This window comes from Citrus sinensis, chromosome 6, assembly GCF_022201045.2.
Source record: "Citrus sinensis cultivar Valencia sweet orange chromosome 6, DVS_A1.0, whole genome shotgun sequence".
Taxonomy (NCBI): Eukaryota; Viridiplantae; Streptophyta; class Magnoliopsida; order Sapindales; family Rutaceae; genus Citrus; species Citrus sinensis.
Window position 1 is genome coordinate 10,481,433 of NC_068561.1, and position 12,831 is coordinate 10,494,263.

Here is a 12,831-nt window from a genome sequence, read left to right on the forward strand (position 1 = left end):
AGATATATATTAACAAATGATAATTGAACTTCCCACCAAAAATTTAAAAAAAAAGGCGCGAAATTTAAATAAATTCAAATTTTAATTAAATTATTTTTTACGTTAAAATATTATGTGATGTATATATGACCGTAAAATACCATCATAAATTCATGATGGAAAAATATTCTGTTATAAATTAATGACAGTGACATAGATAACGGATGAACTGTCTGTCATGCACCCTCTTTTATGACAGTTATTTCCCATCATCTATTACTTGTTTTCTTGTAGTGCACCATCATTAGGGCATTAATTTTGGCTAACGATCTTTTCCTACACTATAAGAAAACTGCTAATAGATGACAGACAACTTATAGCAGTTCTGGGTATATCATAAAATTATGATAGACTTGTGACATAATTTTCAATCTATCATGAATTAATGATGGCTTTGTGATAGAATTATTTTCTATCATGGATTAATGATGGTTTTATGATAAAATTATTTTTTATCATGAATTAATGATGAGTTTGTGATAGAATTATTTTTTATCATGAATTAATGATGGTTTTATGATAGAATTATTTTTATCACAAATTATTATTTTTTACTTAGCTACGTGTCGACTTATAATTCGTTACTTAATATGTGAACAATTACACTATATAATTTCTAAAGTATAAAATGAAAAAGTGAACCCTAAATCTACCTTAATTAAACACGCTACTTGTTAAGTTGTTGCTGCTGCTCCCCTGCTGATCTTCGATTTCTATGAACGAGATTTCCATTGTACGCAGCAACGTTTTTTACGCTTGCACCAATCTCATTCTCGTCCCCTTAGACGACCATCCCATCTCCATTACAACCATTATAATGTCGTCGTACTTCAAGGCAAACAAGGCAGCAAAAACGGCGTCAATTTGGGCATCGAAGAGGCTGAAATAACGAAAAAGGTGTTTTAGTGATAATTTTCTGTAACTATTTTAGTGATGCCTACTAGTGTGTTTTATTTAGTCATTTTAAAAAAAAAAGGTGTCCTCGTAAATTCTAATTTTCTTGTTCTTTGCATTCTTTATGAGTGGTTGTGTTGGTAGTTCTACATTGTTCTGTTTCAGTTCTATATGCAGGAATATTATTCTTGTGCCTTAAAATTTCACACTTCTTGTTTTTATCAGGTAAAGAAAAGAAACTCAGAAGAAAGCTCTACGCAGTGGACTACAGGGATCGCTGAGGTTCAGCTCCCAACTGAGTATGTTGGGTTCCCTCTCTCTCTCTCTCTCTCTCTCCCTCCTTAGAGAATTTGTATTTTGAGTTCACTTGAAGATAAGCTTTGGAATGAAATGGTGATATTTTACAGAGTTATGCCTAGCAAGTGTTTGATAGAATTCCTAAAAGGATAAAAATTGTTATAGGCTTTTATTTATGAGAGGTTCTGCCTTTAAATGCAACTAAGGGACTTGAAAATTGCAAGGAACCGATTTAACAGACAACATCTTTTTTTTGCAGTGGACTTAACTTGTGTACAAACTTGATGAGCTTGGATAATGAATGTCCCTTTTACAGTGAACTCAATGACACCAAAATAGAACCCATATATTTTATCCCATCCATATAGTACAATCGATGTCTCATTTTTGTATGTGTAAGAAGTGGCAATTCTTTTGTTTGACATGCAACAAAATTGAAACACCATCTTATAAAAAACTATGTATCTATGAGAGCGTTTTGCTTCAGTGAAAGCAATTGTGAGCCCTGCTTTTACATTCGCTTTTGAAGGTTTATTGTGTAAGAAAAAGTTGTCTTTTTTTTTAATTTTCTTTTAATGTTTGATTTAATTTTTTAAACTTATTCTACCTTTTTTTCATATTCTTTTCTTTCTTCTATTGTGTTTTTTTATTAAGCTTAAAACTTTGTTTGGAGGTTAGAAGCTTCGAGAGTAATGAAAAAAAGGGCAAAAGGGAAAAAAGGCTTTTACTTTTTAGGCAAATGTTCTTGGTACATGTGTTTATCTTTTTATTTAATTACTTTAAAATTTGAGCTTTGAGGTTCTTTGCATGTTTTCTTAAGCATGTTAAAGAAACATTGTTGTAGAGATAAAAAGCTGAAAGTCAAAGAGTGTGTTTGGTTTCCTTTGTTTTCTCTATAATTTTTTAATAATGGGTTTGGAACACAAACATTTTAATGTGGTGACAAATTAATAAAACCTTTAATTTACTATTCTATTGTTGGGTTAAATTGATGAAAGATCTAGTTTATTGTTTTAGGGGATTGAAAATTTGCATTTTTGAATAATGATTGTCCATTCAATGCATGTGAAATTCTGCATTTCTAACTTTAATTATAAATGTCTGGAGTGAGTCTTTTGTGAAGATATTCGCATTTCACAAAATGTGAACTTTTAGGTGTGTGCACTTATAACTCTGTAGAATTCAAGCAATCCAGAAAATATGGACATCCATATTTTAGAAAATTTAAATAAAGATGTGCCTTCTAATTTACTATATTCTTAAATAATGCTTGTAGTTTGTATCAGTTCATGTATTTATTCCAATCATTTTTTCTATTATGCAGTTTCAACATTTCATGTTTGATTATGCATGTAAAGTTCATATGCGAATGCTATTATGCAATGTGCCTTTTATTAAGTTTATAAATTGGGTTGATTGATTCTGCATAAACCTGTTTGTTGGATTTAGGTTGGAATGTGGCTGGGTATATGGCTGGAATTAGAGTGTTGTTGGAAGATGGCAGTTGCTGCCTATGAGTTGGAGTATTGCTATGTGTGTGGCTGCTGGAATATGGTATTTTAGCTGAGAGTTTTGCTGGAAGGCTTGCTGTTGGAATACTTGCATTAATTTTTGGAAGTTTTGTTGGATACCTTAGCTTGGTGGTCGGTGTTTTAATTGCTTTTCTTGGAGTTTGATTGGAATTTAATTGTTATTTTATACTGTGGGATCATTTTTTTTTTCAATTTGAAACGTTTTATTATGTATTAGTGGTGATCACATTGGAGACTAATTGTATTTGTTTTAAAATTAATTTGTTAGATTGAATGGATTTTAATTAATATTAATTGTTTTTTAATGATATTTTTTTTATCAATTAATTAAATTTGTAAACAAGAATTCATCAACCAATTATAATTATAATATAATTTTTTTTAAAATCAAAACTTTATGACGGGAAATAGCCGTAATACGTTCTGTCATAAATAATTTCCTATCAAAATCGAATAATGAATTTACAAATGATAATTTAATTTCCCGTCAAAAATTTAAAAAAAGTGAAAAATTTAAATAAATTTTAAATTTCAATTGAATTATTTTTTTACATTAAAATATTGTGTGACAGATATATGAATATGAAAAACCATCATGAATTCATGACGGAAAATATTTTGTCATGAATTCATGACGGAAAATATTTTGTCATAAATTAATGACAGTGACATAGATGACAGATAAACTGTCTGTCATGCACCCCCTTTTATGACAATTATTTCCCGTCATCTATTGTTTGTTTTCTTGTAGTGCTAGTCTTATTTCCCTCTTAACCTCTCTTATTGAAATAATTTATTAAGATTAGGTCTTGAATTTTAATATTGACAATCAAAGTAACGTGTTCGCTTTAATTATTTACAGTTAAATCAAAATTTTCACTAAATTTTAGAAATTCTGAGAAATTAAAAGAGAAAAAGATTAAGAGAGAACCTTAATTTAATTTCCCCATCTCTAGCAATTCCCAAATCTCTGTTCTTTGGTTAGTATTAGATGTCGGGTTAACTAACGCGGCACTCCTTGTTTATTAAAATTATTTTTAAAAAGTGATAGATAACTCAAATTTAAAAGCTCAGGTCAGCTGCACATCGATTGGTTTTTTACATGCTCAAAATCTGATGCTTCAGCATTCATCAAGGTAATATTGTTTTTTCTTCTATTAGTTTACGTGGATGACATAATAGAGATAATTAGCAATAGAATAGCAATGATAGAAGTTAAACGCTACTATTTGAACAAAAGAATTAGACAAGGCACTGAAGAAACAACTGTAATTTCAGATGAATTTATTCATTTAATTTACATATACTGTAACCCCATCCGAGATTATACGCTATTTTTGTCGGTATTAGTCCACTTAGCATTTTCCATAGAAGTAATTGACAAGTCGAGATGACAAAGGTTTGCAATTAAGCCCATCAAAATATATCTCAGAGCTTCTTAGGAAAACTAATTATGCAAGAGGACAGTAAGAGGCTAAGAGCTTCTCCACACCAATGAGTATAGATAATAAACTTTTAAAAGAATTTAGGACAGTTGTTTCATGATGCTACTTTGTATATACAGCAGTGTTTCTGCACTTGTCTTCCAGTGGTGTAGCAGCAATATGATCAAATGGCGATACTCAAGTTGTGCTCTTCGATTGCCGATCGAGCAAAATCTTCAATTATCTTCCAATAAATTTATACTCGTAATTTATTGATCTGGATCTCTACTTATATATATTAGTATTGGAGCTTAATGATGGAGCGGGGCTGATACAACCTTCCAAATTCTGTTGAACCAACCAGAATATTTGCAGGAAGAGCAGCCCAATGATGAGTCCGATTATGAGCAGCCCAAGGAGGAAACCATGTCACATGTTGAGGAGGGAGCAGAGCATAATGAATCACAGAAAAGCACACGTAAAAGGAAGCCCCCTGGGTGGTTCAAGGATTATGTCGTGTAGTGGAATTGATTTTGTTTTAAAACTCTATATTCGCTGGGTTATTTTTTTGCTGTCATTTTTTGTTACAAGTGTTGCTGAGTTGTAAAGATAGAGGGGTATATGTAAAGCATAACCAACTTTTGTAAGGGATCATCAGAAATGAATCAATTCTTATTCTTCTCGACTCTTCTTCTATTCTCAACTTCTCTCTCCAAACTTGCTATTTCTTTTTAAATTTTGGGAGCTGGCACTCGCTCGAAGAGTGTGACTCAACTGCTACAGCCTTTGGTTGCAAGGGTGTATCATTAGTGCTTTCATTGCTATCACCATGACAGATTCTAAGGTGTTAAAGACGATTCAAGATCAGTTCGAAAGCCAAACATTGTCGTTGCATCAAACATTGCAACAATATATGGCAACGGTGGACTCTCGCCTTGACGATTTGCGTTCACAGATCCATGGCTCTTCCACCACCTCGGGTAGAGCTCTTCATCAACCCAACCCAATATCTCATTCCCCTGAGGTCATAGCGCCAGTGTTACGCTCTATGAAGATGGAGGTCCCTAAGTTTGATGGATCTGACCCAAACGGATGGGTTTTCCAAATTGAAGAGTTCTTTGATTTTCATGGTACCTCGGAACCTCTTCGTTCATGGATTGTTTCTTTTCATATGGAAGGACGCACAGCGGCGTGGTATCAATGGATGAAGATGAACAGCCTGCTTACAACTTGGAAGGAATTTTTGCAGAATCTCAAACATCGCTTCGGTGCATCCCTCTATGATGATCCTCAAGGAAATTTGTCTAAGTTAACCCAAACCACAACAATGGCAAAATTTCAAACCGCTTTTGAAGATTTAATGAATCGAGTGACTGGAATCTCAGAACCACTCTTGATTAGCTTCTTTATCCCGGGATTGAAACCTTATATTCGTCGTGAGCTGCTTTTTGCTCGGCCTTCTTCTTTTATGGAGGCGTTTGCATTAGCTCGTGCTTATGAAGCGCATGCTGAAGAGGCTAAACAGGGACCTTGTTTTGTACCGAAATGGAACCACACGTCACTCACCCCTCACACACATTCCTCCTCACCCAAATTTCCACCTAACCCATATCAACTTACATCAGCTCAGCCAGTCCATTCAACTAGTGTCGCCCACACACCCACTCCTTCACAAACTAATCCTTCCCTCTCTAAACCAAATCTGTTACCACCACTTTTACCCACACCAAACTTATCGATCCATCGCCTTACTCCAGCCGAGCTCCGTGACAAACGTGAAAAGGGATTGTGTTATAACTGCGATAAAAAATACAACACTAACCATCGCTGTCGTAGTAAATTTTTGCTTCTTATGGGTACGGATGATGTCGAACCTGATTTTTGTGAGGAATTGTTGTCATCGGATTCTGTCGAAGAGGTCGTAATAGGGGATATTTCCAGTTTGAATGCCTTGGCGGGTCAAATCAATCCACACTCACTATGTTTGGTACGAGAAGTTAGTTCTCAGAGTTTTCAAGTGTTGATTGACAGTGGTAGTACCCACAACTTTATCAAACCAGCATTGGCAGAACGTTTGGGCTTGTCGATTCAGCCAACAGTAAAGTTTCGTGTTTATATTGGCAATGGGGATTTTCTAATGTGCAAATATTTTTGCCCCCATGTTGCTCTCACGATGCAGGGTACGGTTTTCACTGTGGATCTTTTTGTTCTTCCAATTGAGGGGCCTGATATAGTGCTTGGAATTCAATGGCTTCAACTCTTGCGCCGTGTCTATCATGATTACTCCGCTCTTTCTATGGATTTTTGTTGGCATGGGGCACCAGTGACTCTTCGCGGCGATTTATCCACTACTTCATCCCTAATCACCCTTAATCAGTTGCAAGCTTTAGTCCACAATGCTGGTATTTCTCATTTGTTTGCTCTGCAACCGGTACATGTGCTTAGGGAAGAATCGACACATACTCCAGGGGGTTCTCCTTTTGAATTGCCTGTAAATTTAACAAAGCCTTTCGTTACCCTCCTACACACCTACCGCAACCTATTTCTCCCACCAACCGCACTGCCACCGCATCGTACAATTGATCATAAAATTCATCTTCTCCCAAACACTACTCCAGTAAATGTCCGCCAATATCGCTATCCCCATTTCCAAAAAAATGAGATGGAAAAACTGATCCGTGAAATGTTAGAACAAGGTATAATTCGACCAAGTCAAAGTCCATTTTCGTCGCCCGTCTTGTTGGTGAAGAAAAATGATGGGACTTACCGCTTCTGTGTCGATTACAAGGCTTTAAATGCAGTTGCAATTAAAGACAAATTTCCCATCTCAACCATAGACGAATTATTTGATGAATTAGGCGGGGCTGCAATTTTTACCAAACTGGACTTGCAGGCTGGTTACCATCAAATTCGCGTGCACCACCGCGACATTTATAAAACGGTTTTTCACACTCATGAGGGCCACTACGAATTTTTAGTCATGTCGTTTGGTTTAACAAACGCGCCTTCTACTTTCCAAGCTACCATGAACCAGATTTTTGCTTCATTTCTTCGTAAATTTGTGATTGTTTTTTTTTATGACATTTTGGTTTATAGTGCTATAGTGGAGGAGCATTTCAGACATCTTGAGCAACTTTTATGGTGCCTTCAATTCCATCAGTTCTTTGTCAAGTTATCCAAGTGCTTGTTTTGTCAAGAACTTATTGATTACTTGGGCCACATTGTTTCAGCCTCTGATGTGCGCGCCGACCCTAAAAAAATTAAAGCTATGGTTCGCTGGCCACCTCCTCAGACCACGAAACAACTTCGAGGTTTTTTAGGTTTGACGGGTTATTATCGACGGTTTATTCGTGGCTATGCTTCTTTAGTAGCACCCCTTACCGACTTACTATGTAAAGATGCCTTCAAGTCGACACAAGCAACAACCGAAGCATTTGAAGCTCTTAAGAGAGCAATGGTGAAAGCCCCGATGTTGCGGCTGCCGAATTTTGACTCTAAATTCATTCTTGAGACTGATGCATCTAATGTGGGGATAGGGGCTATGCTTATGCAATATGGACACCCCATATGTTACTTCAGCAAGAAATTAGGCCCGCGACTTCGTGCTTCTTCTACATACCTCAAAGAATTGACTGTTATTGTTGAAGCAGTGTATAAATGGCGCCAATACTTGTTAAGTAGATTTTTTGTAATCCGAACGGATCATAAAAGCATTAAAGAACTCCTACAACAAGTAGTCCAGACTCCAGATCAGCAAGTTTACATCAGAAAATTATTAGGCTATCACTTCCGCATTGATTATAACTAGGTTGCACTAATCTTGCAACAGATGCCTTATCACGCGTTCATGAGGAGGCTAGTGTGGAACCATCAACAAGGCCTGCCTCTTGTTTGCCTCTTCTTAGTCATCCTTCATTTGAGTTATTAGCAACCCTACATTCTGAGAATTCCACTCTTCCTGATATTATTGATCTTCATCACCAATTGGCTACAGGCTCTCTTTCAAGTGATTACTCGGTCCAAAATGGGTTTTTTCTTTATCGCCATCGCTATTATATCAGTCCTTCATCATCATTGAAAACTGTTTTATTGGCTAAATTCCACTCCACTCCACTTGCTGGGCATGCAGGCATCAAATGCACGTTAGTCCGATTGGCATCTACCTTCTTTTGGCCTAAAATGCGTAGTGATGTTGAGCGATTTGTGGCTGAGTGCCTTGTGTGTCAACAAACCAAATATTCCACTCAAGCACCAACAGGGCCACTGCAGCCTCTTCCTATTCCGACTTTAGTTTGGGACGAGCTCACTATGGACTTCATTACTTGCCTTCCGGTTTCTCGTGGTTTCACCGTGATCTTGGTAGTTGTTGATCGCCTTACTAAATCAGCGCACTTTAGATCCCTTCCAACTCAATTTCCTGCTGTTAAGACAGCTGACTTATTTGTGGATATGGTTATCAAGCTTTATGGTTTTCCTAGCTCTATTATCTTTGATCGTGATCCTGTATTCTTGAGCGAATTTTGGAAGAAATTATTTGAGTTAAGTGGCACTACTCTTCACCGTAGTACCGCCCATTAACCACAAACAGATGGGCAATTGGAGGTTGTCAATCGCGGATTGGAACAATATCTCCGTGCTTTCACTCAAGAAAAACCAACTTCATGGGTATCGCTACTCGGGTGGGCTGAATTTTCCTACAATTCTTCTTATCATAGCAGCATCAAAATGTGTCCTTTTCAGGCTCTTTTTGGGCGGCCACCTCCATCAATTCCTCCTTACTCCAAAGGCTCTACTTCAATCCAAGCTCTTGATGAAGCATTAAGTGAGCGAGATGCGTTACTCCGCTCTTTGAAAAAGAATTTGCGTCAAGCTCAACATCGCATGATTCAAAAGGTTAATGCTCATAGACGTAAAGCTCAATTTGCTATTGGGGACCAAGTTCTAGTGAAACTTCAGCCCTATCGCCAATCCACAGTGGCAACTCGTTCTTGTCAAAAGCTAGCTAAACGGTACTATGGTCCTTTCTCTGTGCTAGCTCGAGTTGGTCTTGTAGCTTATAAGCTTGCATTGCCAAGTGGTTCTAAGATCCACCTAGTATTTCATATTTCACTTCTCAAACGTTTCCATGGTTCTCAAACTCTTGCTCCTCATATCTTGCCATCAATTAGTGTGGACAATCAGCCATTATATCGGCCTGCTGCAATTTGCGCTGTTAGAACTGTGCTTAAACAAGGGGTTAAATGCCGCCAAATTCTGGTACAATGGTAGGACAGTTCACCTAAGAATTCTACTTGGGAAGAGTTTGAAAGTTTTTGTAAACTTTATCCAGATCTTTACCTTGAGGACAAGGTGAGTTTTGAAGCTGGAGGGAATGATACAACCTTCCAAATTCAGTTGAACCAACCAGAATATTTGCAGGAAGAGCAGCCCAATGATGAGTCCGATTATTGCAGCCCAAGGAGGAAACCATGTCACATGTTGAGGAGGGAGCAGAGCATAATGAATCACAGAAAAGCACACGTATAAGGAAGCCCCCTGGGTGGTTAAAGGATTATGTCGTGTAGTGGAATTGATTTTGTTTTAAAACTCTATATTCGCTGGGTTATTTCTTTGCTGTCATTTTTTGTTACAAGTGTTGCTGAGCTGTAAAGATAGAGGGGTATATGTAAAGCATAACCAACTTTTGTAAGGGATTATCAGAAATGAATCAATTCTTATTCTTCTCGACTCTTCTTCTATTCTCAACTTCTCTCTCCAAACTTGCTATTTCTTTTTAAATTTTGGGAGCTGGCACTCGCTCGAAGAGTGTGACTCAACTGCTACAGCCTTTGGTTGCAAGGGTGTATCAAGGGCAGTGGAAGCGGATTGTTAGGGTAAATAAACATTAGATATCATTCTAGTACTGGACCAAGATAACACGATTATGTTACACTCTAATTGAAGCATAATTAGATATCATTTTAATCCAAGTAATTCAATGAAATTTTGATAAAACTTTAAGCAAAATTAGATGAGGTTCTGATCCAAACAATTCTACAAGAGAGATTTTTGTTAAATAATCCCAAAGAAAATTTTTAATTTTTTTTATTAATCAAAATTATAAACACAATAACAAAACCTCCTTATTTATAATAGGATAAATCTACTTTCCCAAGTTAACTTGAAAAGGAAATTAAATTACCATTCTAATGGAAATAAAATATTAAAACATATATCTTGGCTATAATTAGAAATAAAAAAATATCAAAAGACCTAAAATAACAATATTTTAAAATTCTAAAACAATGTCTTACATTGCTTAACAAATACAATTTACTTTTGCTGAATATAATAGGTTTTTGGAACTAAAAAATTAACATATGATTCTTTTACTAATAAGGATTATGATTTTTTAACTTGAGAGACAAAAAAGAACGAGAAGTTTAAAACGAAAAATAATTTTTTCAGATTTGTTTCAATTTTTTATTAAGTTTTAATTTATTTAAGTTATTTATGTGGAAAAATATAAAATCAAATTTAAAACAAAAAAAACTAATAAAAATACCTGAAATTTTTTGCATGAATTGAAAAGGGTATACAAATTGTCACTAAAAATGTTTCCAATAACATCAATACATAATTGAATTGGTAACAAAATGACGCTACAGTGATGGCTGAAAATAGAACATAAAATAAAACAGTGTTTGGTCGTTGTTCATGTTCATGACCCCTCCATGCCAATGTTGGTGGGTTTAGTTAGCTGGAAAGGACGTTAAAGGTGCTTTTGGAAGACGGCAAACGCCAACTACATTTAAGTACACGAGGGCCAAAAGAGGATTATGGGTTTGTTTTAGTTCTATTAGTGATGAAGTTCTATTAGTTGGTGGCTAAATGTAATTTCTAAGATATTTTTTTTAAACCAACCACTTTCGTTTGATCTCCATTTAAAAAATGCAGAAGTTATAATAGAAATGTTCGAATCAAATCCCTGATTATATTAAAATTAAGGATAAATTAATAAATAAAAAAATACAAACTCCAATATAACATATTTTATCCTACAATATATATTATTTATAATTCTAATATGGTCAGAGATTCATAATTATAAACCCATTCTAAGTTATAATGAATTGAAAACATAGACAAATTTTAGTTACGGATATCGCGGAATTGTAAGGGCCCATTCATTAAAATCATGGAAATGAGACTCTTTTATGTTATAACCTTGTGACCCACCAAGACAGAAGAATAATAATATTGTTTCTTAATGTGGCAATAATTGTGATGAAGTTAATTTGTTGGTTAATGTCACGTCTTTTTTTTTTTTTTTTCAACCAACCAATTTGATTTGATTTCATTACATGGATTTCTTTTAATGTTCTTGAAACTGTTAATTGGTCCAACTCCGGTTAATATTTTTGAAGAACAATTATCACAGTTTTTCGTTATAGATAATAAGTTTTTTATTATCGCTAACGTCATTCTAACAAATTTCAATACTACATTTTTACATAGCACTATTGTATGAATATATAAATTATACATATGACGAAACAAATGGCACCAATAATGAAAAATGTTGCAATATGAAACCCTTTTATGTTATAAAATTGTCACCCACCAAGAAAGAAGAAGAAGAAAGAATTGATGTTCATGATTGGATACCGGTTTCCAAGGGGTAAATCAACGATCGTGAATATTCGAAGAACTTAAACATTGATCACGATGAATATTGTTTGTATGGGAACAATTTTTTGGAATAAATGGCAAAAAATAAACATGTGATTAAACTGCTTGGTTTTTAATGCATTGACTTCAACTAACTTTACTAAACCACATGATTTAATAGTATTGCAGTTTAATAATATATTCACATTAAAAAATGAGAGCATTCACATGAGAAAAAAAGTATATATATATATAAAATCATTCGCAGGTGCCCTCATTTCTTTTAATATAAGCACATCATTAAGCGATTCAATTTAATAGAATTATTTCTCAATGTACTATAAAGCTATGCAGTTTGATAGTATATTTGCATTGACTCTATTAAGCTGCAAGACTTAACAGCATTTCTGCATGAAAAAATATGAAAGCATTCGCACTAGCAGAAATCTTTTATGAGAATTGTGGGGGGAACAAACCACAAGATAACAACACAATGCAAGTCCTAATTAAAAGCTTGAAAACTATTCTGGAATTGAATTGTTGCAATTTGCAATGAGGTTATGATTTGGACACACCCCCCCCCCCCCCTCCCAAAACAAAAAAAAAAATGTGCATATGATATAACACACCGCTAAGATATATTTGTGATTATAAATCATCCTTTAATGCAAAAACTAAAAAATAAAAAGAAGAATAAAAATAAAAAAGAGAAATTATCCTCCAACCAACTTTAATAATATCCCTGATAGCTTTCGAGTATTAATTTTATATCAACCACCCACTTCTCGACTACTCCATTAGTCACCATAAAAGAATATAAGATAAAAGATTATTTTGTCTCTAGATCCTATTAACAAGGTTAAATGATGGTTTAACCTTTTTTTTAAAATTATTTCTAGGGCAAAATAGTCTTTTAACTCAATTCTTTATAGTAGCTAAGGGAGTTAATTGAAAAATAGCTTGCTGATATAAAACTAAAATTTAAGGTGGTACAA

At 34.8% G+C, this 12,831-nt stretch overlaps 1 protein-coding gene across 1 annotated transcript; it reads left to right on the plus strand.

Annotated features, from left to right (window-relative positions):
• Positions 1 to 5,015: 5,015 nt before the first annotated feature.
• On the plus strand, positions 5,016 to 9,712 carry LOC112498643 (uncharacterized). The gene is made up of 4 exons (XM_025100101.1): positions 5,016 to 7,863; positions 7,995 to 8,689; positions 8,927 to 9,442; positions 9,536 to 9,712. Exons 1-4 carry the CDS (start codon positions 5,016 to 5,018, stop codon positions 9,710 to 9,712), a joined length of 4,236 nt encoding a protein of 1,411 aa, XP_024955869.1.
• Positions 9,713 to 12,831: the final 3,119 nt, after the last annotated feature.